The following is a 24,712-nucleotide window of genomic DNA, read 5'->3' as shown; positions in this document are numbered from 1 at the left end:
GGGTGAGGGCAGGGTGCTTCCCCTCTCCCTAACCCAGGCGAGAGCCACTCAGAGAGCTCGGGCTGTGTCCTACGGAACTGGCACCCACCAGCAGTGATTCCTGACTCACAGCCAAGACCTACAGGGAAGAAGTGTCCTGCGCAGCAGCAGATGGGGAGAAGTGTCTCCAGGTGTGGCTGCAACCCCAGTAGCCGGGTGGCTGCTCAGGACATGCAGCCACATGTGCACCCCCACAGAAGGGGGATGGCCTACCAGACAGGGTGGCCCCAGTGAAGAGTCTGTGGAGACTTTTGTTGGAAACCAGGGGCAGCTCTGAGAAACCCACAAGAATTACTCCCACCACCCAATGAGGATGCCAAGGCCAGATTATAAATACATTGGGAAGAGAGAACTTTGTGGTCTCACTTTCTCCTCTCACCTGCCTGGAGGGCCAAAGCTCCCAGGGAGCAGGAAGGAGGCACCCGTGAAGATGCTGCCCTCACCCTCTCCCATGGCAGCTTCCCCAAGACCAGGGGTGGGGGAACCTCTGACTGGGGCTTTTCCCATCTGAAGACGGAAAGGCTATGAGACCAGAAGGATTTCATTCAGGGGTAGAGAAAAACGGTGGCCAAGAAGGGGTTATTGGAGAACACTTGGAGGGGACAGGCTGGTCCACTGCACCTCACAAGTCCCATGCACTCATTGAGCTGATTATAATAGTAAGTGCCTGCATTAAGGCAAGCACCATGTCGGGTAAAGGCACAGAGCACCCTGTGTGCCCACCAGAGCTGGGCCTGCCCACCAACCCCTCAGCAGCAAGAATGAACCCTCACTGTGTTCCTGAAATGATGACTGATGGGTTTGTGGGGCTTTGTGGGACTGCAGTCCCACGTGAAAACCCCACCCCTAGGTCCTGCCTCCAACCCACCACACTCTCCAGGGTGGAAAGGAGTTCATCCCTTCAACAAAGATTCATCAAACACCTATTGTGTAGTAGGCCCTGTGCTCAACAAACATGAGGATGACATGGTCCGTGGCCCTGAATAGCTCACAGTGGGTATCAGGAGAGGGGCTGGAGCTGGAAGTGGTCAGGCTTGCAGAAGGATTGTCACACTTCATGTGATAAGGACGGGCATAGAGGACTGTGGGAGCTCTTACCTGTGCCTGGGATCCGATATATCATAAAGGATAACCTGAGTGGGCTACCAGGAAACACAGGGGATTGCATGAACTTGGCAAGATCAGACCACACAAGTGTCTGGTATGTGAGCAGCCCTCCCCTCCTTTCTACTTGCAGAGAGCAGCAAGTCTATCACAAGGGCTCCATTCTCTCTCCCTCTCTCTCTTTTTATAAGATTTTATTTATTTATTCATGAGAGACATAGAAAGAGAGGCAGAGATATAGGCAGAGAAAGAAGCAGTTTCCCTGCGGGGAGCCCGATGCAAGACTCGATCCCGGAACTCCAGGATCATGCCCTGAGCCAAAGGCAGACACTCAACCACTGAGCCACCCAGGCGTCCCACAGGGGCTCCAAGGGCTCCACTCTGATGACCTCTCCCAAACCTGATCACATCCCACAGGCTCCACCTCTCTAGGTACCATCACATTGGAGATTAGGACTTCAGTATAGGAATGGGGGAGGAGGGAACTGCATTCAATCCATAGTAGAAGCTGGTATGATTTTAAACAAAGACAAATTTGGCAGCAATGTAGGAGAACTAAGGCCAAGATGTCTAATTCAACTTTTTCCTTACCCTGTGGGGCTGCAGTCACTAGCATTGTGTGGCACATCCCTAAAGAGGAGCAGAATGCTCTGGTTTCTGCTCCAGCCAGCCAGTGTCCAAAGATCTGGCCATCTGCCAGGCTGTCCATGGCAATCATGCTACCTCAGGCCTCTCAGGGCACTCCCAGGGGACAGATGGCACTGAGCGGAGCAGCCAAAGGACTGGCAACGAGACCATCACCAGGTTGCTCAGAGCCTCTCTCCCGTGGAAGCGCCTGGGTTCCAGGCCCCAGTGCAGCCTGATCCCCCAGGTCACTCATTCCCAACCCTGTGCTCTAACCCTTGAATGGGAGCACAGAAGGAGGAGTGCGTACAATTTTTCCCCAAACTGGGGACAAAGGATGGGGAAACACACACACACAAACATATGCACATGCACACACACAGTTTGTTTTAGAGGCTTTTCCCAGTTTCTTGGAGAAGTTTTACTTACCAAAGTCAGTAATTTCCTGATCGAGCTCTGGATCACACATTTGTGTGTTCCTAAACTAAAGCTGTGGCTCTGAGCTGTGCATAAGGACACTTCTCAGAACATACAATAATAAACTGGAGCTGGACTTATGCCACAGAACTGACTTTTTCTGGTAATGACTCATACTCTTGAGACTAACTCCCAAGTAAACACTGTGTTTATGAGAATATTTATTTACGCCCACGTAATCTGTGACTGGTTGGAGAAATGGACACCCAGAAATGATCTAGATGTCTGAAATAAAGGGACGTCAACAGGAAGGAGCTGTGTGCTGTCACTGAAAAGGTAATTATACACTTAGGAAGATTTGGTAAGAAAACAGAAATATTTGTTTATCTTTGCGGGGGATGCATTAAGGAATTTGACCCATTTCTGGAGGCAGTTTGCTCAGGGCAGACTGTAAACATCTTCCCTCCCCCAAGAGACTGAGAGTGGATGCAGGCATCTTGCTTAGTTGGGAATGTGACTGTTGCTTGTTTTAGGGAATAAATGATTACAATGACTGTTTTCTGTATTTCAGAATTCTGCTATATTGTACAATTTTTAGGGATCAAACATTAGCATCTTTGTTGGTATAGCAATGCTACTTCAGTATTTTTTAAAGTCTGAAATTTTAATCCTTTATATATTGAGATGTTCCTAAGAATTATAGATGATATTAAAACTTCAAATCAGGGGATCCCTGGGTGGCTCCGCCATTTGGCGCCTGCCTTTGGCCCAGGGCACGATCCTGGAGACCCGGGATTGAGTCCCGCGTCGGGCTCCCAGCATGGAGCCTGCTTCTCCCTCTGCCTGTGTCTCTGCCTCTCTCTCTGTGTCTTTCATGAATAAATAAATGAGATCTTTAAAAATAAATAAATAAATAAAATAAAAATTAAAAAAAATAAAACTTCAAATCAAAGATCACTCTATTAGAAAGCATTCTTCTACACCTTCATAATCTATAAGAGGAGAAAGAAAATGCCAATCAACAAGCAAAGTCCCCACCTCAAGAATTATTCTTATCTCTGAGCAGGTGATGATGGATGGACATTTCAGCGCTGAAACTAATACTAGTTACTCTGAATTGGAATCTCTATCCATAAATGAAGTAATTAAGGGAGACAAAGCAAATAGATATTTTTCAATACAGAAACTATATAGCTTATGATTAACAACAGACTACATGCCTCGAAAAAAATTCAAAAGCATCTCATTGATCAAACAAGAAATGGGATTATGTGGGACACCTCGGCAGTTCAGCGGTTGAGCATCTGCCTTCGACTCAGGTCTTGATCCTGGGATCTGGGATCGAGTCCCACATCAGGCTTCCCGCATGAAGCCTGCTTCTCCCGCTGCCTGTGTCTCTGCCTCTCTCTGTGTCTCTCATGAATAAATAAATAAAATCTTAAAAAAAAAAAAAAGAAAAGAAAAGAAATGGGATTATGTGAAGATGGTGTCAGCCACCCCCACCTGTTGACCTGAGTGTAGAATCAGTGTTTCCAGCAGCAGAGGACACACCACAGCCCAAAAACAGCTCCAGTGATGAAGATGGTGCTTTCTTTAAGATATCATTTCACCTTCACTTTCAAAGTTAATTTTCTTTATTTTTGTAAAGCATTTACTTTTTGTATGATTTTTATTAATTTGTTCAATTTATTTTTTTAAGATTTCATTTATTTATCTGAGAGAAAGAAAGAGAGAGAGCACAAGCAGGGGGAGGGGCAGAGGGAGAAGCAGACTCCTCATTGACCAGGGAGCCCAACCTGGGGCTTGGTCCCAGGACCCCAGGATCATGACCTGAGCTGAAGGCAGATGCTTCACAGACTGAGCCACCCTGGGACTAATTTTATATACTTATTTGGATCAGAATAGTAATGGTTCAGTGGTTGAGCATCTGCCTTGCCTCAGGTCATGATCTCAGGATCCTGAGATCGAGCCCCCATGTTGGCCTCCTTGCTCAGTGGGAAACCTGTTTCTCCCTCTCCCTCTGCTGCTCCCCCTGCTTGTGCTCTCTCTCTTTCTCTCTCTCTCTCTCCCTCTCTCGTCAAATAAATGGGTAAAACCTTAAGAAAAAAAAAGGGAAAGGAAGGAAAAGAAAGAAAGAAAAGAAAGAAAGAAAGAAAGAAAGAAAGAAAGAAAGAAAGAAAGAAAGAAAGAAAAAGAAAGAAAGGATGAACACAGAGACCAGACAGTGATTCCACTTGGAGGGAAGGAGATAGGATGGGGAAGGCCATCCAAGAGGTTGAAAGGTAAAGGTAACAGTCAAGGGTTTTGTGCCATGATTCTTACATCTTAGATGTGTTCTACAAATCATTTCGTATACTCTCAATATGTAATTAAGACATGTAGAAAAAAAGATGAAGAAAGAATGGCCAAACTATGTCATGATAAGATGCACACTAGGGGCACCTGGCTGGCTCAGTTGGAACAGTACGCAACTCTTGTCCTCTGGGTCGTGCATTTGAGCCCCCTGTGGGGGATAGAGATGGCTTAAATAAAGAAAAAAAAATTTTTTTTAAAGGCACACTTGTGCACTGACGAGGGGCTGGGGAAGGCCCAGCTCTGATCCCATGCCCAAGTAGAGGCTCTTACCTCCCTTTTCACTCAAATGGGGCTGATAACCCATAGCACATGCAGGTCTTCTGAGGATTACAAAAGACAATGGATGTTAAAGTGTCTGGTAAAAACAAAAGTGCTACACCAAAGTAAGGTGGCCTTATTCTTACTAATTCCAGATTTGCTGGGCAAGGAACAGAGAGCTCCATTCTGTGACTCAGTCCTCTCCCCTTCCTGGGCCCACCCCAGCTCACAAACACAGCAGCTTCATGCAGGGCCATGAGGTAGAAGAATTAACATCAATTATACACAGCAAACGGGAAAGGACCCTGAGCTAGGTGAATGAGGTCACACTGCCACTTCCACTGTCCCACCCATGGGTGACCTAGACTCCCATCAGAACCTCTCCCCTTGGGCAGCTCCGGTGGCTCAGCAGTTTAGCGCCACCTTCAGCCCAGGGTGTGATCCTGGTGACCCGGTTCGAGTCCCACATCGGGGTCCCTGCATGAAGCCTGTTTCTCCCTCTACCTGTGTCTCTGCCTCTCTCTCTCTCTCTGTGCCTCTCATGAATAAATAAATAAAATATTTAAAAAAAAAAAAAAGGAACCTCTCCCCTCCTGTTAGCCCAGACCGCTTCACAGAGTGAGCTCCAAGCGTTCACTTCAACTTTACATCAGAGTCAAATACAATAAAAATGAATAGTTCATGCATCCACTACCCCTAAGAACATGACTGCACCCACCAGATAGCATTGGAAATGTTGCTTCCTCCCACCACCATCACCTCCAAAACAAAACCTTTAAAATCATACCCTGGGCTGCCTAGCTGGCCCAGTCAGTAGAGCATAGGACTCTCGGTCTTGGGATCGTGAGTTTGAGACCCACATTGTATTTATGGATAATTGAAAAATAAAATCTTTTAAAAATTGTCATACTCCCAAAGCAAACAAAAAGATTTGCTATTTATTCAGGGTTTGTTTTCATTTTTAAATCCTCTTTCCCATTCCCTCCACTACTGTGGAGAAGCAGAAGCCAAAGAATAATCCTGTTTATTCAGCAGGCGGACTGTGCATGTTTGTAGTCTCACTTCAGCCTCTTGGTCCTCCAGCCAGCAGAGCGCCCCAGAAACACAGGGCTGAGCCTGGCCAGAGCAGCTCCTCCCTGGGGAGGGGTCTTTACCTGCTGAGACAGCTCCCCCTCTCACTTTGCACCAAGGTCTTTTCACCCCTAAAAGAGGGGAAGAGGTTCAAATTCTGACTTTGCAAACGGCCTTCCTTTCACTGACTCACTCACACAGGTGCCTCGTAGACAAAGTTGAGTTGTTTATGTAGGAATCGATGCTGGAGCCGCTGACATCCCCTGGGTGGCCAGATACTGTCTCCCTCTTCATGAGAGGAACTCCCTGAGCACCAGAGCTGTGGCAGCTTCCATCCCCCAGGCTCCTCCCCTGGGGTTCAAGAGAACCCATACCGGTATCCCCAGCACCCTGCTGTCTGCCCACAGGATGGTGAGGGTGAACGCCCCATGCTCCAGGGGCCACCCCCACAGGCAGGGAGGGTACTTTTCCAGATGGAGTTGGAAGGACCCCGCCAAGGCTGAGATGAGGCTTTTCAGCCTGTGGGGGCTGAGTCCCTGGCTGGTGATTCTGACTCCCTGAGGGGCAGGAGGGGTTACTAGAGGACTTGTTGCCCTTTCTCCCCATCGTAGCCCGTTGCCCTTTCTCCCCTGTTCACTCATTGTAGCCCGTACAGAAGGACAACAATTCCACCAAGTTGGGCCCCCAGGAAGTGGGGGAGGAAGAGGGGAAGGAGGATGTGGTCTCCCTCCGAGGTGCCCAGAACTTACAGAGGAACTTGTCTGGCTCCGACTAGGCCTGGAGGGCAGAGAACAGTGACAAATGCCCCATTGCCCTGAGATACAGTTTACCCCCACACCCCATGCCCTGAAACCACAAATGCAAACAATGGATTCACACAATAATTCAATTAGTCATCCTCCCTGATAGGGGCTGAGAGCCAGGCTTGGTTCCCATGAAATGACTGGGGTGATTCATTCTGAGGCTACAGGGATGGGCTCACTGAATACTGATCCAGAGGCCAGAAGCCGTGGCTAGCCTGCCCCCCCCATCCCAAGCACCCCCTGCAGCTGCCAGCTAGTCAGACCTCCACCCCCAATGCAAAGAACACTTACACACTGAATACGGAGACAGTAGGCCCCCCCTTCAACTGGGTGGTGGGCAGCTGCCATGGACGCAGCCATCCAGTGTCCCGGGTGGCCTCTCCAGCCAGGCTCTGGGCCTGCCAGATGCGGCCTCTCTGCCTGCGCTTCACTGCGGCACAGCCAGGGCCAAACAGGCAACTCGATCGTCTTCAGGGGTTCAGGGCCCCGGCTAGCCACGCAGGGGAACAGGCAGAAGGAAATGTAAAAAACCCTTGTTATCTGCAGTGCCTTGAGGCCAGCAGAGCAGAACCTTCCTCTAGGAAGCTCCCGGCTGTCTCAATGCCCTGCTAGAGGGAAAAACAGCCTTAGCTGGACAAAAACAATGCCCCCAGGATCCTGTGAATCTACTTTAGCTGATAAAGATCCTTCTGGAACTTCTCTTTACTTCCCCCAACCTCAATAATCAATTGCACTGTCCCGTCACTGTGCATTAACAAAACCACCTTTTTGCACCAAAGAAATCTCAAGAATTCTTTCTTGGCTCCAGACCTCGCCAACCTCACCAACATCCCAAAAGTACAGCACCCGGACTTTCTCTGCCCCAATCTAGACCCATCAGAGCCAGGTTCAGGCACCATTTCCTTCTCCACTCCCATCCCAGAAACCTCTTTCCTGGGAACCACGTGAGCCTTCGCCCAGAGTGGGACTCTTTTCGAATCCATGTAAAGGCATCTTATGACCTAGCAGTGGCCTCATCAGGGTGGCCCCAAGTGTGGGGCCTTGCAAGTCACCCCCAGAGGTGACTGTGAGCAAACTCTGATGGCTGGTGCAGCAACCAAGCAGAGCAGGACATAAATCACTAGGCTACCAGGACACAGAGGAAGACTTGACCAAAGAAAGGTATTTATTGAACAGTTACCCAGCACTGGATCTGAATTAGGCAGGCCCGATGGAGGGTGGTGTCTCCACCTTCCTGCTGTATGCTCAGCCCTTGAGGGCATCATTATAGATCAGAGCCAAGGCCCCCAGGAAGGTGACGTACTCCTGGAAGTTCACCACCTGGTCCTTGTTTCGGTCCAGGTCGTCCATCAGCTTTGCAATGTCAGCATCCTGCAGCTTCTAACGGGACAGAATGGGAAATCCAGACTCAATGTGAGGAGAGCCTGAGGTTCTCTTCCTCTCCTCCTCCAGGCAGCCCTCACTCATGCAAGTAGCTCTGCACTCTCCCTGTCACCAAAGATGCGAGTCCACCTTGGGCTGGTTCTCCACACCTGCTCCTCACTGGGGGCAGGTACCAGGCTGAGAGTATCGAGTATCGGGAAGTGACCAACGGTCTCAGTAAACGATGTGGGCTGGGTCCCCAGAACGTAGTAACTGTGAGTCAGATGCACCTGGCACCTCTCCCTCTCCTCACCCTGCTTCTAGGGCCTAGGGGAGACTTAACTCACCGGGCCAATGGTCAGCTCCTTCTGGATCAGCTCCTTCAGCTCCTTCTTGCTCAGAGTGTTCTTGTCGCCTTCCTTGCCCGAGTACTTATGGAAGATGGCCACGAGGAGGCCAATGGCCTGATCCAGGGGGCACGCCATGGCTGAGCACTGGGCTGGGAGCTGGGGGTGCAGAGGCTGCTCAGTGCCAGAGCCCCCCCCCCCCCCCCCCGCCCACCCACATTCCCCAACAGCTGTGTCGCCGGGGTCCCCATCAGGAGTCAGCCCAGGGCTTGAGGGGAGGGAGAGGCGCTCCTGGAGGCCCGCAGGAGGGAGGTGGCCAAGGAACCAACCGGACGGCAGCGAGAGCGGCCCGGGAGAAGCTGGGGAGCCTGAGGGGAGCCGCACACGCCCCGGCAGCCCGGGGCCCCTGGGGCCGGGGTGGGCGCCTGCTGGGCGCGCAGGGACTCACCGCTCGGCCGGGAGAGCGTCCAGGGACCGACGGGCGGTGGCCTGCGCGCCTTTTAGCGGCCGGGAGCGAGGGCAGGCGGCCGGAGCCCACTCCTCCCGCCCCCAGGCCCCCAACCCCGCCCTGCCCCCCCTCGCCGATGTCCCCCCCAGCCCCGCCCCCGGCCCCTCCCGCGCCCCCACCCAAGCCCGCAGGGCGCCCGCGTCTACAGGACACACCCCGGGGCGGGCCGGGGCGGGGGGGGGGGGGGTGGAGGGGGGTCAGCCCTCCCCGCCTCCCGCTCGGGGCTGTTCCGGGTTCCGCGTTCCCAGGGTGGAGCGGGGATCGCAGGCGAGACCGCTGCAGGTCCGTGACACCGAGGTCCCGGCCAACACCACAGCCCACGGGGGGGGGAGGGGGGCGGGGGTCCCCAGAGGGTGTCGGGGTCAACCCTAGCTGAAGGAGAGGGAGCAGCCAGGTCTATAGGATATGATTCAAAGGGCATCTACAGCACCCACCCCTCAACAGAAGCAAGTTCCTGCCCACACCCCACAGCCCTCCGTCCCCGCCTGCACCCCCACCCTCACCCCCATAGCCCTTCCTCCGCGCCGCCCGCACCCCCACAGCCCAGCCTGGAATCCCACCTGCAAGCCTCTTGCGGGGCAGCACTTGCTGACCAGCCCTGGCCTTACTTAGCTGCTCTCCAGTGAAAGGATTTTCACAGCGGGGAGTGGAGACAACAGAAAGCACAGATGATGGGGTGGGGTGGGGTGGGGTGGGGTGGGCTTGCTGGGGGAAGCTGGCATGGGGTAGCCTCAGGCTGGCTTGTCCACCACTACCCTCAGGACCCTCCCCAGTACCTGTACTCCTCAAAGCACTTCCTCTTAGCTTTCTCTGAAAGGCAAGTGAAAGCCTGCCCCAAACTTCCCCATCTCCCTGAAGGGCAGAACTAAGCCCAGGAAGCCGGCTGGCATCCACACTGGGAAGGGCAGGAGGTAGGTGACCCTAATGCCCGGAGACTCAGCTCAGGGAGAAGTCCTGCCTCGCCCGACCCACCCCCAGCCAAGGTGTCCAAGACATCTGCAAAACCAGCCAGGAATGGAAAAATCTTTATTTCTTCTGCTGGAAGGGAAGGCAGAAGCAGGGTCCGTCCAGAAGGGAGAGCAGGGCCAGGGGCCAGGGAGTGTCTGGGAGACAGCTGAAGAGGCCAGGGGCAAGGGGCTGAACCCTGGTCATTTATCTTCCTCCAGGAAGAAGTCGTTGTAGGCCATGCACAGTGTGGTCAGGAACACCGTGTACTCCTTGAAGTCGATCTCCTGGTCACTGTTCTTGTCCAAGGTCCTCATCAGATCATCGATGCCGCTCTCTTTCATCTTCTTCAAGAGCACAGGGAGAGGGACAGGTCAGCCACCCCATTCAGCCCTGCCCCCCAGTGCACGGTGCCACCCACCCCTGGGAGGATAGCCTCAGGGTGACCCTCGGCTAGGTCAGCAACACTGAACGTCTCAACCCCCACAGTGTCCCCAGCCCACACCCAGCACAAGGCCTGGCACCATGTGGTGACCTGACTCTTAGTCTGAGCAAATATCCAGAGGAAAGCTGGTCCACCCTCCCCTTTCCTCAGCACTTCCCATCATCCAAAGAAAGAATCATCTGGATTTTATACAATGTCTAACAGAAATGCTTTGGTGACTATGTGGCACTGAGCATGATCCAGACTTCTGTCCCCACAGTGGGTAGCTGAGAACTGACCCCGACAACACTCCAGGAGAGCAATGTTGGGGCCTAGCAGCGACTGCCACCTCCCTTTCTGGGGGGCACAGCCATATGGAGATGAATCCCTGGCTCAGCCACACTCCGTCTGTCCCCTGCTCTCCCAGTCCTGCTCCACTAGGAGGATGGAGACAGGGCCCTTGGGTGGGACAGGAAGACAGACAGACACGTTCTGCCCTCCTCTCTTTACTGCCCTCAGCTCCCACTTTTCCACAGGAGACGGGCGTCAGGACAGATGGAGATGGAAACAACATCTCTGTGCCGTGGTCCTTGCCCCCAGACTGGGCTCCTGTTAAACTCAGGCCTACCCCAGGGCCTCTGTCCCCCGTAATTAACCCCTAGGGGACCCGCGGCCCCTCCCCTCGCCCTCATTAACTCCAGAATGCAGGGAGCCTGGCAGGCAAGCCAGAGGGCAGGCCTGGTGAGACCCACACCTGCTCCAGTCCCCAAAGGAAGGCTCTCTCTCTGAGGAGGCCACCAAGGTTGACCATGTGACTGGAGAGGCCTCAAGACTGGATTTTCAGGGGAAAAGGAAGGACTCAGCCTCTTACTTGGTGAGTGTCCTTAGACAAGCTAGATAATGTTTCTGAGCCTCTATTTTTTTTTTTTTTTTTTACCCATAAAAATAATATAACTTCCTCATAGGCCCTCCCCTCCGTCGGCCACCTCCCAGCTTCTCCATCTGGCAAGAAGCAATCTGTTTCCTTCCAACCTTGTGTTCCACTCCAGCAGAATGATCCTTTTTGTTCCCATGTCAGTGCCAGCCCTTGCTCGAGCTGGGTGCCCTGGTGCCTCACGCCCCATGGCTCCTCACACAGGCTCTCCCATGGCTGATGGGCTCCTTGACCGCTAACCCCTCACACAGGCTATAATTCAGCCTCTGACACTGACCTCCCTCCTTCTCAGTGAAACCCAGTTCCTCCCACACACACAGAGGTCTTGCATCTGTTGGCCCAAGATTGGCACCTTCTTCACCACAGGGGTTCCCTTTGGCCACCCTTCTCCTGGCTGAGACTAGAGCACTCAGAGAATGGGTGTGGGTCCTTTCGGCTGGGTCTCTACAGATGCAGAACTGAGGCTTCCTCCCTCGCAGGAGGGGAGCCCCTGACAGTGGAATGTAATTCCACTTTTTTCCTCCTCCCCCATGCTGTGCACAGGGAGAACTCAGGTCTTCAGCTGCAGGTGACAGTCACCTACCTCTCCAAGACACAACTCCTTCTTGATCAGCTCCTTTAGTTCCTTCCTGCTCAGGGTCAGTTTGCTGCCTTCTCTCCCAGAATATTTATGGAAAGTGCTGACCATAGTGGTCAGGGCCTTCTCAAGAGGAGTCTCCATCAGTGGGTGCCTCTGGAGGGTGAAGGGAGAGGGAAGGATTACCTCCCCGGGAAGCCAGACCTTCTGCTTTCCCCATCACTAGCCCAGCCCTGAGGCTCTCTCTCAAGGACCAGAAACTAGAACCCAGGTTGAAACAGAACTTACCAACAAGTGGACTCAAATGTCCCAGAACAGGTTGTATAGTAAGACCTGAAGCAAATGTGGAGCAGCTAGAGTCATGAGACCAGCCAGCCCCAAAGGAGCTGCATGCTCCAAAAATGCTGGAAAGGGCTCTAGGTGCAGATGACAAGAGGACCTCCCCAAAAGATGAACTGGTGGTAAGGGCCCCTGGCCCCCCGAGCATGGGCACTCATTTCCTAAGCACCCTCCTTTGCCCCGGTGCCTGAATCACTGGATGACAGAGTGTGTCCTCTTGTACAAGGGGAGGACCAGGCAAAGAGAGAGTCCAGGGCTTGGAGGGGGCTGGGGTTGGAACTGGGAGATATGGTCTCAGCAGGAAACAGGGGAGAGGTTACTGGACTTGTCCAGCTGGTCTCCATCTCTGGCCCAGAGAAGTGCACACACGACTGGCACCAAGTGGGTTGGGCGCATGGAAATCTCCGGAATCTGAGATTGGACCCAAAGATTGGGTTGGATGTGGTCCTCCTCGTCCATCAACACAGCCACATCCACCCAATCCATATCCATCCACCATGGAAGGCAGACTCAGACTCAAAAACCACTCCCTCTTTGGAAGGGACTATACCTCCGACACATGGGGGTTCCAGGTTAATCTGTGTGGAGTCAGAGCAAGGAGGAAAGAGCAGCTGGTTCCCTCCCTCAGCCTGAAGCCCACCTAGTGATTCTTGAACTGGATCCATCAGTGACCTCTCAGCACCCCAAAACCTCAGCTTAGCCTCCCCCAGGAGACTCAGCCAGGATCACAGGGAAGGAAGGGCTTCCGGACATCTGCAACAGAGCCCCTTCTCAAGAAATTCTGAGAAGCACAGCTTCACACTTGGCCGTCCTTTCTGAGCAAGTGCCCACTCATCATGCCTGGCCTTCCTTGGTGGAGGTCCCCAAGCCTTGTCATCACCCACTTGTCCCACCACAGAGAGGAGCCAGGAGGTGAGAAGGAAGGACTCACCTGGGAAGGAGCCAGCAGACAGAGCACACAGCAGAAACACACTCCCTTCCACACTCCCTGCCTTTGTTTCCTTGCTCTAATCCCCAGGAAACCAGGGCAGGGAAAGAGCCAATGAGAACGGGTGGGGACCCGAGGAGGCCCCCCCCCCCCCCCCCCCCCCCCCCCCCCCCCCCCCGCCAGAGCCTCCTGGGATGGGGCTGAGGAAAAACCCCTCTGCCAGTCTTGCCTCCCTCCTTTCCCAAGGGGAAGGGACACCTAGAGTTCATTGTGCCACACACAGCTTCGGGGCCAACCAAAAACCAGCACTCAATCTGTTGGGACAAGGGGATGGAAAAGAAACCAGCTGCTCTGGAAACACGACCCAGGAGTGTGGGCCAAATATAGGGACTGTGCTCATGCCCGAGGCCACTGTCCACACCAAGAGCAAAGCAAGCTCACCTGGAGATGGAAATCCATGAGGGAAGATGTATCCTGCCAAGGGCACTGTCAAGGTCATTAGTGAGGATAGAGCCTATGGTGTTTGCAGAGTTTTTAAATAAATGATTTCTCTCAGCCTCAGTGGTCTTCATGGGAAAGATTTGTCAGAATTGGAATGAAAGCCTAGGATCAGGGTCCGGGGAAGGCACACAGAATGGGGAGGCCAAGCGATGCGGTGGGGGTGGGTTGGAAGCAGGTTCAGGGTGTGTGAAGGAAGGGGACAGGGTCAGGACGAGTCCCCTGAATCCCAGGAAACACATAGCTCTACCACCAACCAGTTCAGGTCTGAGAACAGAGCCAACTTGGGGTTTGCTGTGGTGCCATGGCCCCACCTGGCCTGTCTGGGCTCTCCCTGCCCCGCTGTGCTCTGTGTCTCACCCCCACACACCCCCCACACCCCCGCCCCTGCAGGGCTGCAGAGGCAGCAGGGACTGGTTGCCCAGCAACAGGACTTTCCAAGGCAGAGTGCTGCAGGCCCAGGGGAGGGCTCCCTCCGACCACAGAAGGGGAGGAGGCGGCTGCTTCCTGGACCCAAATCCTCCCCAGGCCTCTGCAAGTCACATCTGCAGGAATATCTGAGTCACCTGCCCTCTGCTCTGACACTTGAGAGAAAAACAGGATGGAATGAGAAGGAAGGAGGAGAGCTTGAAAGGTCAAGGGGACCAAGCCCCCTGCTGAAGACATGACCTTCGGAGGCCCCCACCCCACCCCAGCCTGGCCTGGTGGGCTGACCTCAATCACCTGCCTGGGACCAGAAGGGACACAACATCATGCCTGATATTTTCTGGGGGAAGAACAATGTCAATTTCATTTATCAGATCCGGTGTCTGGAATTTCATCTCCAAATTTATGGCCATTTTCAGCTCCAAAGTTATGGCCACCTCCCACCACCTCCCTCGCTCTCACCACAACCACGATCCTCCACTCATCCCTTTGAGGTCCTTTGTCCTTCTCTGGAGGACCATGACCCTAACTGCTAACAACCCTCATCCCAGGATCTCTGGGGCAGGAACAAAGGTCAAAGGGGTGATATCCTGGGGCTGCTGCAACGGTGTGGCCTCCAGAACCTCACCATAGACAGGCTGGACTCACCCATCCCTGGGTTGGAAGCCAGGCACTGATTCAGCCCCCTGTCCCAAGGCACCCAAACCCCATTCCAGACCCCAGCAGGCGCACTGCGGACAGTCTTCTGCTCACCACTCCCTGACCTTCACCAGTCTGCTCCCCACAGAACTGCCCCCACCAGCCTGAGCCCCCACCCAGACCCAGAGTCTCCCAGACCATCAGCCTCAAAGCTTCCAAGAATCTTTATTAAACATGGTCTACAACTTGCACACATCTGGGGAGCCAGGGTGAGGTCCTGTGCCTGCTGCCAACAGGTAAGACCTCAGCTGGTGGACCCAACCCCTCCCGCACAGAGGCCTTTACTTCTTCCGGGGCTGCTTATCAGGGAAGCCTTCGAAGAATTCATTGCACATCATGGCGACGCAGGACAGGAAGACACAGTACTCCTGGAAGTCAACCTCGTTGTCTCTGTTGCTGTCCAAGTTGCTCATCAGCTTTTGGAAGGCGGCTTCATCCGTCCTTTTCTGCAGGGAAGAGGCTACAGGTAGGACCGCAAGCTCTGGGGATGGAGCCAAGACTAAAGCAGGTTTCCACCTGCAGGTGGGAGCTCAGGGAGGCACAGCGTCTCCCTGGGCCTGCCCTGGGGGCCCTGCCTGGGAACCCTGCTCTCGGCTGAGCACCTGCACTCTGCTCTCGGCTAGACCAGGGACCACAGTGCCTTCCCCCAGGGTTGTCCCGAGAATAACATAAACTGCATAAAGTTTGATATAGACGAGAGCCGTGAGTGCTCAGGGGTGTGGGCAGGTGTCTCCGTAACTGTGTCTTCTTGTCCACGGAGACTCAAACCTTGCTCATTGCTGGGCTGGTGGCAACCGGAAGACCGTCCCAGTGTGTGGGTCTCAGCTTTCCCTTCCACTACCTGAGGGAGTAACTTAGGTCTGAACTTTTCTTCCTCTTCGGTTAACTTGTGCAATGCCTGGCACGTCTGGCCTGCACCTTACCCATTGGATCCCGGCCCTCTTCTTGCCAGGCTCCAAGAAATGAGTGGCGAGTGCTCACCGTGTTTCCAACTGCGTTTCCACAGCAAGCTCTGTGCCCGACTTCCCCATCTCAGTGAGATGCCGGCTGCAAACCCTGCCCCCCCACACACCCTGGCCCCAGCCCCTCCTCTGTGGGGAAGGGGGCACTCAGAGGCATACTCTCAGGCAGGAGCCACTCACCCCCAAGAAGCTGGGCAGCTCCCGCATCAGCAGCTCCTTTAACTCTGATCTGTTGAGCTTGAACTTGTCACCCTCCTTGCCAGAGTACTTGTGGAAAGTAGACACCATCACATCCAGAGCCTTCTCCAGGGGGAACGTCATGGTGGCTGTCAGGACCTGAGGACAAGCCCAGAGACACCCTTAACTCCCCCAGCCCCAACTTCAGGTCTGCATGCAGCATGCCCCACCCCATTTCCATCCCTTAGGGAGCACCGGGTGAGACTCTGCTCCCACCAGAGGGGGACCCCAGAAAGGTGGGCTCAGCCCTGCTGAGAAGCGTGTGCTTCAGGCCTCCAACACTGACCAGGACCGTTGCACAGGCTGTGTGGGTCAGGCAGCATCCCTCAGGCTGGGCCTCACCGACTGCCCCCCCAGTACTCCCGGCGACCACAGCAGCCCCACCCTGCCCCATCCTCCCCCTCCCAGGGCTGCTGGAGGCCTGCCCAGGGGCCTGCATCGGAAAAAAACAGTGGCCTAGCCCTAGAGTAGGGAGGGGCAGGGTGCGGTGGCAGAAGCAGGGGTTGGGGGGGAGGCAGGCTCCAGGCGGCTGGTGCAGAGCAGAGGCTCCAAAGACACAACCAGACAAAAGGCTACAGTGGCCTTGAGTTAGCATCCCATACCCGAGTATGCACACACGCATGGCTCACACACACACCAACACACACTACAGCAATACACGTGCAAAGCCCAGCATCTCAGGACCACCCAGCTAGTCAGATCCAGCCACAGGCACACTGCTTGTGTTGTTGTTTTATCTCTTTCACATGCATGCATGTAGGAGCACGCACACACACATGCACCACCCCACACCAAGGCCTCCACATCATGATCTCACACTGGACCCAGTTAGTGCATCTGGCTCTCACCAGCCACTCCTTCCTCTGCCCAGAGCCTGACCCCAGCCTGGGCCCAACACCCCGTGTGTGCTAATCAGGAGACTCGACTCACCAGACCAAGAAGGAGAAGAGATGAGGAGAGAGGGTGCGAAGAGAGGAAGAGTGGGGGAAGCCCAGCGCTCTGTCCTATTTATACCCTGGCCAGGCCCTGCCCATAGCAGGGGTTGGGGATGAGGGAGAGCCAGTCCTCCCGTGGGCCTGCAGCTTCCTGCCCAGGGCAGGCACACAGGACAGTGGGAGAGCCCGCACGGGCAGGGGTGTCAATGTGGTGGGCACAGCTCAACCTGACTTCAGGGCCATGGGGGTCAGGGCACAGCATCCCACAGGCAGCAAGGAAAGAGGACACAGGCATGCTGAGTGAGGCCCGGGAAACCACCTGGCTGACTCAGTGGGTAGAGTGTGTGACTCTTGATCTTGGAGGAGTTAGTAAGTTTAAGCCCCGTGTGGGGTGTGAAGCCTACTTAAAAAAATAAATAAGATGGGGATCCCTGGGTGGCGCAGCGGTTTGGCGCCTGCCTTTGGCCCAGGGCGCGATCCTGGAGACCCGGGATCGAATCCCACGTCGGGCTCCCGGTGCATGGAGCCTGCTTCTCCCTCTGCCTGTGTCTCTGCCTCTCTCTCTCTCTCTCTCTGTGTGACTATCATAAAAAATAAAATAAAAACTTCTGTTGTTTTAAAAAAATAAATAAATAAATAAATAAATAAATAAATAAATAAATAAATAAATAAGATGAAAAAAATTGAATATTGGGGAAATAAAAGAAAGAAATTACCCTGGAAATGTAGCTGCCCAGGAACTAAGGAACAGACCCCAGGCTCAGTGGCACTGATCTCACTGTCCTTCCCCTCCATAGAGAGCACTCCGCCACACTGATGAGGCCCAGGGCAGGGGCTGGGGGTCTGTCGGAAGAACAGAACAACACCCAGAGGTGATGCTAGGACCAGCCCAGGCATGTCAGTGGACAGAGGTCCAGGTGAGGTGGTAATGAAGTAGGGAGCAGGAATCAGACATGGGGCTCAGGGATGGACGGCAGGTACCCAGAGGGCTGGGCAGTGGGAGGATCTCAAGAGGGGGTATCTAGAGTTGGAGTGGTATTAGGATGAAGAATGCAGGTTGGGGTGGATAGTTAGAGGAGAAATGGCGCAAAAGGGGGAAGGCAGGGATCGGGGTCACCTTCCCAGAGTGGGGTATGAACTCAGGGTGACTGAGAACCAGGAGTAGAGCCTAAGGCACTCGGCTGGCCCTGGCTCCAGCGATGGGCACTGGCCAAGGTGTCCCCTTCCCCTCCGATGCAGGGCACCCCTCTCTGGCCAGGAGCAATCCCCTCGTCAGACCTCAGACACCCTAATCCTATTAGTTCTGCTCTCTGGGCTCCCACAGCCAGGCAAACAAGCCCGCCCCACCCCTACACCCCACCCTCCTCCTCAGAACAGGAACAGCTCGTGAGAACTGAGCTCCCACCCCAGGGAGCCTCTGGCTGCCCCCGCAACTTCCTTCACAGCCCAGGGCCACCGCTTCTTCAGAGACCCCAGAGAGAGAAAGAGAAACAGACACCCCGAAGCCCCTAGACTCTCCTGGTACTGAGCCCAGCCCTCCTGCAGGAGGTGGAGACCGTGTGTTGTTGCTGGGCTGACTTTGGCCTCAGCCTCCTGCTCCCCAGGGAGGAGTGAAGACTGCCCCAAACCCCAGGCTACCCTCTCAAAAGAAGGAAGCCAAACCAAGTGACGCCAGTTCTTTATTAGGAGTTAAGTGGGCCTTTCCCTGTCGTGGTCTCCCGTGTGCACACAGGCTCTGAGCGCTGGCCGCCTCCCACCACCGCGGCCTCAGTCGGGAGGCAGCAGCAGCCTGCTCTGTCTCTAGCCATGACAGCCATGATGCTGAGGAGGTCCCCTCATGACTCAGGCCTCACGGGCACAGGGCCAACAACCCAGGGTAACCATGCGGAGGGTACAGGACGGGGCTGGGGGAAGCAGGGCCTACTGGGAGCAGGGAGGGTCGGGGGCGCAGCCCTTGAAATACTCGTGGCAGTAGGTGCAGAGGCAGGCGAGGGAGCGCATGTACTCCACAAAGTCCACCTCGCAGTCCTGGTTGGCGTCCAGCACACTCATGAATTTATTGTAGTCACACTCTCGAAGCTCCGTCTGTGCAGGGGAGGTGGGGGGGCAGGGTGAGGAGTGAGCATGCCACGTCCCACCCTCCCCTCGTGGGCCACCCCTCCCCCCCACACACACACCCCACCCCACGCGTACCCCTTCCAAGGCCAACCTCAGCCAGCCCCTGGCCGTGCCCCCTGAGCGCCCTCCCCAGGTCCCACTGTATGCTGCTCAGGGCCCACTGTGTGTTGGGAATTCTGCACGGTGCTCTCGCTCCAGCCTCCCAGCAGCCCTGCAAAGCAGCAGCAGTGGCGCCCACGGGGATCCCGTCCTGGTGTCCCTTCCTCGCAGCTCCGCCTGCGCCCCACCGGCTCAGAGTGCATCCCTGGGTGCTCACCGGGGTCCAGGTAGGCAGCTCCTTCTGCAGCAGCTCCTTGAGCTCTGCCTGACAGAGCTTGTGCTTGTCCCCGCAACGGCCTGAATATTCCTGGAAGGTGCACACGATGGCAGCCACCGCCTGCTCCAGAGGCCTGGCCATCCTCACTGTCAGAGAACAAGGATGTGAGCCTCATGCCAGAGACTCAGAGAGCCTTTGCCCAGGTGTCTCCCAGGGACCACTCCCAGACCTTTGTCTCCCCAAGGCTTCTGGCCCACACGCTCTACCTCCTCTGAGTGGCCTTCCCTGACCACTCCAGCCTCTTCTAAGACATTTCCCAACTACCCCATTGTTACTCTCCTGGACAGAGGTCTTCTTTCTCCACCATCATTGTGAACTCCTCAGGGAGTGTGCCCCACCCACCAACAACACCCCCACACTGGGGACCCGTGAGGATTCCCTGATCATCCCTGACACCCAGTCCCACTCTGTAGCACCATAAAATGCAGTCATCCAAACTTTAGGACCCAAGCTCCTTCTGTAGGAAACAGCACGAGCTCTCAGAGGAGCTGGACATTCTCGGGGAGGGGTGAGGACTGAGAGGCACCCCCACCAGCTTATCACCACCACCCTCACCCACCCCTCCTCCCCTGAACTCTGCATCCAAGTAGCCATGCCTCCTCAGATGAGTCATTGACACTGGGTGTCAGGGGCCTTATCTGTAAACTGGGGTTTGTTTCACCTCTCAGGCAGACTCAGGGACCTGAGCCAGGTGGTGTGCAGAGAGCCAGTTTGGGGATTTGCCCCACCTGAAGCAGTCTCCCACTTCCCTGGGGGTCTTGAGCTACAAGCTCTGCAGAGGAATACCCTGTTCTGTTGGAGGGGCAGCCTTTCCTGGAAATGCCTGCTTCCCCCAATCCCATCACCTGCTCGGAAACTACCGAGGCAGCCGGGGAGGCAGGCTGCTCCCCATGACCCAGGGGACAGGAATCAGCAGCACTGCAGCCAAGGCCAAGGCTCTGTCCCTGCCTCCCCTTTGCGAACCTGTGGGGTAGAAGGCTGGCCAGGCAAGGGGCAGGAGTGAGGGGCTAAGAACTGCCTGTAGGGTCCTTGTGACAGCCAGCATTGGAACAGGGTGTCTGGGTTTCTAGCATAGAAAAGGGCCACAGCCCAAGGAATGTAGAACCTAAGAGGTGCTCCGTGGCCCTTCTGGGCTCCTCTGGCCTGGCTGGCACCAAGTTGCTTTTTCAGAAGCTGGGTGTCTGGAGACCTGAAGGAATCCTCTCTCCCCACCGAGGCCCCCGCCCCCACCAGCCCTCAGCTCTGCACACCCCTAACCCAAACTCCGGGCAACCCTTCACCGTACAGAGGCCCCCTGAGCCCCCTATACCTGATATCCCTTCCCAGCCCCGCTCCCATCCGCAGACCCTGAACTACCTGACACCCACTGCAGGGTAGGACCCCAGCAGCTGGCACTCACCACTGCTGCTGGTTTCAGCTGTAGGAGGCTAGAGACGGGGCATCTCTATTTGTACCCTCCCAAGGAGGGGAGGAAGCAATTATGGGGACCCAAGCAGGTCAAGCTGCGGATGCCCCTAGGGGCTCCCCTGCCTCTTGCCCTGGCGGCCCTTATTACAGGCCCCGCCAGCCCACCTACCTGTGAGTACATCAAAGGCCCAGTCTGGGCCACGGACACCACCACACCCTCATGCCCCCATCCCCTGGCAGAGCACTTGGAGGAGACAAACCAATCTGTCACATCCACCACTACCTCCTAACTCTAGAGGGGTGCCAAGTACAGGCACACATAGCCTCCTCAGAAGACCCCTGTGCCAGAGGGGATCTTGGGGAGCATCTGCTTTGCTCCTCATCTGCGGGTGAGAAACTGAGGCCTGACATAACCTCCCTGCCTGACGAGATCGATGGTCCTCAGTGGCTTCAGGCAGGGGCTGCTCTGTCTCCTGAGGACCACCTGCAGGGTGTTGGAGGAACAGGAGGAGGTGGCTGCTCTGAGGCCCTTCCATATTCAGGCTGACTGCTCCCCATCCACAACTGCCCTAAGAGCTGTGAGGGGCTACAGACCCTATGCACAGGGTCCCGAGGTATGTCCTGTCCTCCCTTTCTTGAGACTTGATGTGATGGGGCTGGGATCCTTCAGGCTGCTAGCAGGGGTACGTAGGTAGCCCTTTGGGGTCCCGACATGATGGGGGCTGCCCTTTGTCTGCCCTCCTCAATGAGCCCTGGCTTCAGCATCTGTCTTCCTCGTTCCACACACTATGAAAGCCAAAGGTGGTTTTGGCTCAGCTTGGCCAATGCTCTCGGGACATGAGGGCTCCCGGTGCCGGCTCACCTCTCAGAGTTGGCTTTCTCTTAGATTTTGGTCTCCTCATTCCTTACTGCCCCGTGAGCTCCTCATTGCTAGAAACACATTTTTTTAAATCCTGTCCAGCATTTTTTATTGTTTTTTAGATGCAGTGGGCACAGACCACTGTATTACCTAAAGTGGAAACCCCTCCGTATCATTGACTCTATTCCCTCTCTCCCACCCCCAGCCTGAGACACCCTCCCCATTTCATAGCAAGAGAACCCAAGACCTGCCAGAGTGTGCAGGAAGGGGAGACAAGGTCACACCCAGGCCTCCGTGGAAGGCCCTGCTGGTGGAGGCAGTCAGAGAGCCCACAGTGCCTGGACCCCAGCCTTTCCCAGCACCCAAACTTTGCCCCTGTGGGTGAGGGGAGCCAGCAGGGGCAGGTAGGGAAAGGAGAACTGTGATTAGCCCTGTTTTATAGGCAAGGTTACAAGAAGGAGGGCACAGAAGTGGGGGCCTGTGATTTCTGGGCTCTGCCGCCAGACGCCTCCCTGCCACAGGGCAGCCCGCCTTCTGGGCCTCACTTCCGTCTTCTGTCCATTACCAAGGATCATAATGGTGACACTTCATAGGATTGCTGTGGGCCATTTACGAGTTCAGATACACAAGTTCACAGATAAATAGTGTCTGTGCATAGGAAGTGCATAGGAAGGGCATAAATGTTAAGTGAGGTCACACAGCTAAGTGGCAAGCCTAGGAGCCACTCATTACTCATGTAGATATTTAAAGACACCTGTCCAAGGCTTGGTGAGCATAGTCATAAGGAAGACAGGTCAGTCCTGGGCTCTGTGGAAATGACACAGATGGGACAAATAAACGTATGGTGGGCTGGTGGAGTCCATGCTAGCAAGACCCACAGAGCAGGGCCGAGGGGGAAGACAGTGGTGGCAGGCTAATCCCCTACAGGGTGGTCTGGAGAGCCGCAGCCTGGTACTCAGAGGTCCTTTGCAATCCTCAGTCAGTCACACTTTCTGGAAGGATGCTCCACCTTTGTTTGCCTGCTACAGGGAGAGGCAGGAGCTCACCTGGGACTTTGGGGTCAAGGGCAGGCATGAAAAGATCCCTTCACTGGATTCGGCCACAGACTCCAGCACCCTCCTGCCACCTGGAACTTAACCCTGGCCTTGTCTGGCCCTCCAAAGTGGGTTTGGAAGATTCCTACCCTAAGACTCCCATGTGAAGGGGCTTGATGTCATTCTCCGTTCCAGCCTTCCAGCCCACTGAAACCCCTCCACGGAGGTGTCAAGAGTGGGGAGGTGGAAGGAGAGTGCAAGGCCCTTGTCATTGGCCACTTGGTGCAGACTTCTGCCTCCACACAGAGCACGGGTAAGCTGCAAACCCTTGCTTTCCTGGGTCCTTGCAGTGTTGAGAATCCACCTGCCTTTCCAACCAGCTGGCCTGGACTCTCTTCTGCAGAGTTGCAATGGTCCCTAAGGTACCTCACGCACACACCCCAGGCCAGTCAGTGGCCACCCTCCTCCTTGTCCACTGCCGGTGGCGACCTACCCTCGATTCTCTATACTTGGGCTCTCCCCAGAGCTGCCCTGTGCAAGTGTCCAGCACATTTGGAAGGTGAGGGTCCCTCCTTGGCCTGTGGGTGTGCTGGTAGGAATAGACACAATCTGATCCGGGAGGACTTCCCCTAGCACTGGCCCTCCCTTCCCCTGCCTCTCTCCCTCCTCTCTCTCTGCTGCCCCCACCATATCCACATGGTCTTTGAAAGGTTCCTGGGAAACTGCATTGCCCTCTGAAGCTCAGTGTCTGGTTCTACACCTCAGGGAGAAATAAGATGAAGTGTCCTAGAGCATCTGGACATTCACATGCTTGTTCCAAAAGGACATGGGCCTAGGGGCAGGGTGAGCACCCCCAATGCCATAGCCCCGTGGGGCCAATGAAGTGTTGTCAGACTGATCCACCTTCTTCCTCATCATCTAAGCCCCTGAAGAAGAGGTGAGCAGGGAATATTTGATTACTGGGCTCCAGCCAGGGAGCCTTTGCTAGGAAGAACGGAGGCCAAGGAGATCCTGTACAGCTTAGGACACCACTTCTTTTGATGGCCAAGCCGGGTGGGAGCGGTGAGTCATCGGAGAGCTCATGTGACCTGAAGACAGGAGCACGGGGAGCTCTAGTTCAGTCATTTCATCTCAAGAGCCACACTTGACGTCACTATCTTTTCTGCAAGGGTTAATAGGCTGCCAAAGGTAGATCCCAAAGAGCCGAAAGCCAAGGGAACAACAGGCCCTCCTCCCAGCTGCGGCTCTAGGAGGAGGGAGGGAGAGAGCTGGCCAACCCCTTTGAACCTGCCATTTCTGGACTCTTCTGCCCTCTGCCTCAGCACAGATTTTCTAGGAAGACTGTTGCAACCAGCTAGCTAAGTCTAGTGTTTGTAAGTCTCTCAGATGTGCATAAGGAAAAGAAATTAGCCCCATTCAGTGCCCAGCCAGCTGAGGCCAGTCTCCACAAGACAAAACAGCCCAAGAATGGGGAACTGAGCCCCAGCAAAAGCCAGGGTCCACTGTGAGCATCCAGACCACCAGCAAATAAGCCGTATTTCCCCTTGATTCATCAAGAGTCCAAGAATGAAAAAAAAAAAAAGAGTCCAAGAACGTCTGGACTCTGCTTACCCAGGTCCCCTTCCCTTCCCACAAAGCCTAAGCTTCATTTATTTTTTTAAAATACCATCTTTATTCATTTATTCATGAGAGACACAGAGAGAGAGAGGCAGAGACACAGGAAGAGGGAGAAGAAGCAGGCTCCATGCAGGGAGCCCAATGTGGGACTTGATCCTGGGACTCTAGGATCATGCTCTGAGCCAAAGGCAGACACTCAACCACTGAGTCACCCAGGCATCACAAAGCCAAAGGACAGGGGCAGGGGAAAAGGAGGAAGGCCCAGACCCCTGCTCCGTATCCCATGTCCCATAGAAGTGAGGCCTTTTCTTACAGACCTGGGTAAAGTCCCAACACTGTTCCTTATTCAGCCTCTCCCAGCTCCCAGACAGTTCAGGAAAATATTGTCGATTTCTTGTCCACTGTCCATTCTTGTCTCTCCTTATTATTAAAACCCATTTTGGGGGCACCTGGATGGCTAGTTGGTTGAGTGGCCAACTCTTGGTCTTGGCTCAGGTTGTGATCGCAAA

General features: G+C 54.8%; 5 protein-coding genes and 1 long non-coding RNA gene across 9 annotated transcripts in view; 1 reads left to right on the top strand and 5 right to left on the bottom strand.

The window, feature by feature from the left end:
* LOC102156046 (protein S100-A15A-like) overlaps positions 1-7,701 on the bottom strand; it is a 34,266-nt gene extending 26,565 nt beyond the window's left edge. The window contains exon 1 of the mRNA XM_038543320.1: positions 6,963-7,701. The gene's annotated coding sequence lies outside the window, so the exon portion shown is untranslated. The remainder of the gene's footprint in view (positions 1-6,962) is intronic.
* Positions 7,702-7,813: 112 nt separating this feature from the next.
* Positions 7,814-8,965, bottom strand: S100A6 (S100 calcium binding protein A6). Of its 2 annotated transcripts, none has more exons than XM_038543321.1 (3): positions 8,829-8,965; positions 8,381-8,539; positions 7,814-8,051 (listed from the first exon to the last, which is right to left on the bottom strand). In XM_038543321.1, the coding sequence occupies exons 2-3, from the start codon at positions 8,516-8,518 to the stop codon at positions 7,917-7,919; spliced, it is 273 nt and encodes a 90-aa protein (XP_038399249.1). In that variant the 5' UTR covers positions 8,519-8,539; positions 8,829-8,965; the 3' UTR covers positions 7,814-7,916. The 2 variants fall into 2 exon arrangements, with proteins under 2 accessions (XP_038399249.1, XP_038399250.1); XM_038543322.1 differs by having other exon boundaries at positions 8,710-8,831.
* A 106-nt stretch (positions 8,966-9,071) lies between these two features.
* Positions 9,072-13,176, top strand: LOC119876451. The gene is made up of 4 exons (XR_005362405.1): positions 9,072-9,170; positions 10,055-10,206; positions 10,794-11,131; positions 11,735-13,176. It is a non-coding gene; the product is annotated as an uncharacterized LOC119876451 (long non-coding RNA).
* On the bottom strand, positions 9,972-13,084 carry S100A5 (S100 calcium binding protein A5). Its single transcript, NM_001362599.1, has 3 exons — positions 13,039-13,084; positions 11,775-11,924; positions 9,972-10,180 (listed from the first exon to the last, which is right to left on the bottom strand). Exons 2-3 carry the CDS (start codon positions 11,910-11,912, stop codon positions 10,037-10,039), a joined length of 282 nt encoding a protein of 93 aa, NP_001349528.1. The 5' UTR covers positions 11,913-11,924; positions 13,039-13,084; the 3' UTR covers positions 9,972-10,036.
* A 1,630-nt stretch (positions 13,177-14,806) lies between the features above and the next one.
* Positions 14,807-16,828, bottom strand: S100A4 (S100 calcium binding protein A4). Of its 3 annotated transcripts, none has more exons than NM_001003161.3 (3): positions 16,788-16,828; positions 15,801-15,956; positions 14,807-15,104 (listed from the first exon to the last, which is right to left on the bottom strand). In NM_001003161.3, exons 2-3 carry the CDS (start codon positions 15,939-15,941, stop codon positions 14,940-14,942), a joined length of 306 nt encoding a protein of 101 aa, NP_001003161.1. In that variant the 5' UTR covers positions 15,942-15,956; positions 16,788-16,828; the 3' UTR covers positions 14,807-14,939. The 3 variants fall into 3 exon arrangements, with proteins under 3 accessions (NP_001003161.1, NP_001349526.2, NP_001350483.1); NM_001362597.3 differs by lacking the exon at positions 16,788-16,828 and adding an exon at positions 16,144-16,283; NM_001363554.1 differs by lacking the exon at positions 16,788-16,828 and adding an exon at positions 16,074-16,189.
* Positions 16,829-18,475: 1,647 nt separating this feature from the next.
* Positions 18,476-19,367, bottom strand: S100A3 (S100 calcium binding protein A3). The gene is made up of 2 exons (XM_038541783.1): positions 19,227-19,367; positions 18,476-18,877 (listed from the first exon to the last, which is right to left on the bottom strand). The coding sequence occupies exons 1-2, from the start codon at positions 19,365-19,367 to the stop codon at positions 18,713-18,715; spliced, it is 306 nt and encodes a 101-aa protein (XP_038397711.1). The 3' UTR covers positions 18,476-18,712.
* Between the last annotated feature and the right edge of the window lie 5,345 nt (positions 19,368-24,712).

Source organism: Canis lupus, chromosome 7, assembly GCF_011100685.1.
Source record: "Canis lupus familiaris isolate Mischka breed German Shepherd chromosome 7, alternate assembly UU_Cfam_GSD_1.0, whole genome shotgun sequence".
Lineage (NCBI taxonomy): Eukaryota > Metazoa > Chordata > Mammalia > Carnivora > Canidae > Canis > Canis lupus.
The sequence above is the reverse complement of the archived record's forward strand: the minus strand, read 5'-3'. Positions and strand labels throughout refer to the sequence as shown.

What these genes read in the sequence shown, in the direction of transcription:
- S100A3 (XM_038541783.1), bottom strand. Translation starts at nt 19,367, where the DNA reads ATGGCCAGGCCTCTGGAGCAGGCGGTGGCTGCCATCGTGTGCACCTTC. An exon ending in AGCTGCCTACCTGGACCCCG is followed by an intron (nt 18,878 to 19,226) that starts GTGAGCACCCAG and finishes TCCCCTGCACAG; the next exon opens with ACGGAGCTTCGAGAGTGTGA.
- S100A5 (NM_001362599.1), bottom strand. Translation starts at nt 11,912, where the DNA reads ATGGAGACTCCTCTTGAGAAGGCCCTGACCACTATGGTCAGCACTTTC. An exon ending in AGGAGTTGTGTCTTGGAGAG is followed by an intron (nt 10,181 to 11,774) that starts GTAGGTGACTGT and finishes GTGCTCTTGAAG; the next exon opens with AAGATGAAAGAGAGCGGCAT.
- S100A4 (NM_001362597.3), bottom strand. Translation starts at nt 16,251, where the DNA reads ATGGGGCAGGGTGGGGCTGCTGTGGTCGCCGGGAGTACTGGGGGGGCA. An exon ending in CAGCCTGTGCAACGGTCCTG is followed by an intron (nt 15,957 to 16,143) that starts GTCAGTGTTGGA and finishes GCTTGTCCTCAG; the next exon opens with GTCCTGACAGCCACCATGAC. An exon ending in AGCTGCCCAGCTTCTTGGGG is followed by an intron (nt 15,105 to 15,800) that starts GTGAGTGGCTCC and finishes TCTTCCCTGCAG; the next exon opens with AAAAGGACGGATGAAGCCGC.
- S100A6 (XM_038543321.1), bottom strand. Translation starts at nt 8,518, where the DNA reads ATGGCGTGCCCCCTGGATCAGGCCATTGGCCTCCTCGTGGCCATCTTC. An exon ending in AGGAGCTGACCATTGGCCCG is followed by an intron (nt 8,052 to 8,380) that starts GTGAGTTAAGTC and finishes CTGTCCCGTTAG; the next exon opens with AAGCTGCAGGATGCTGACAT.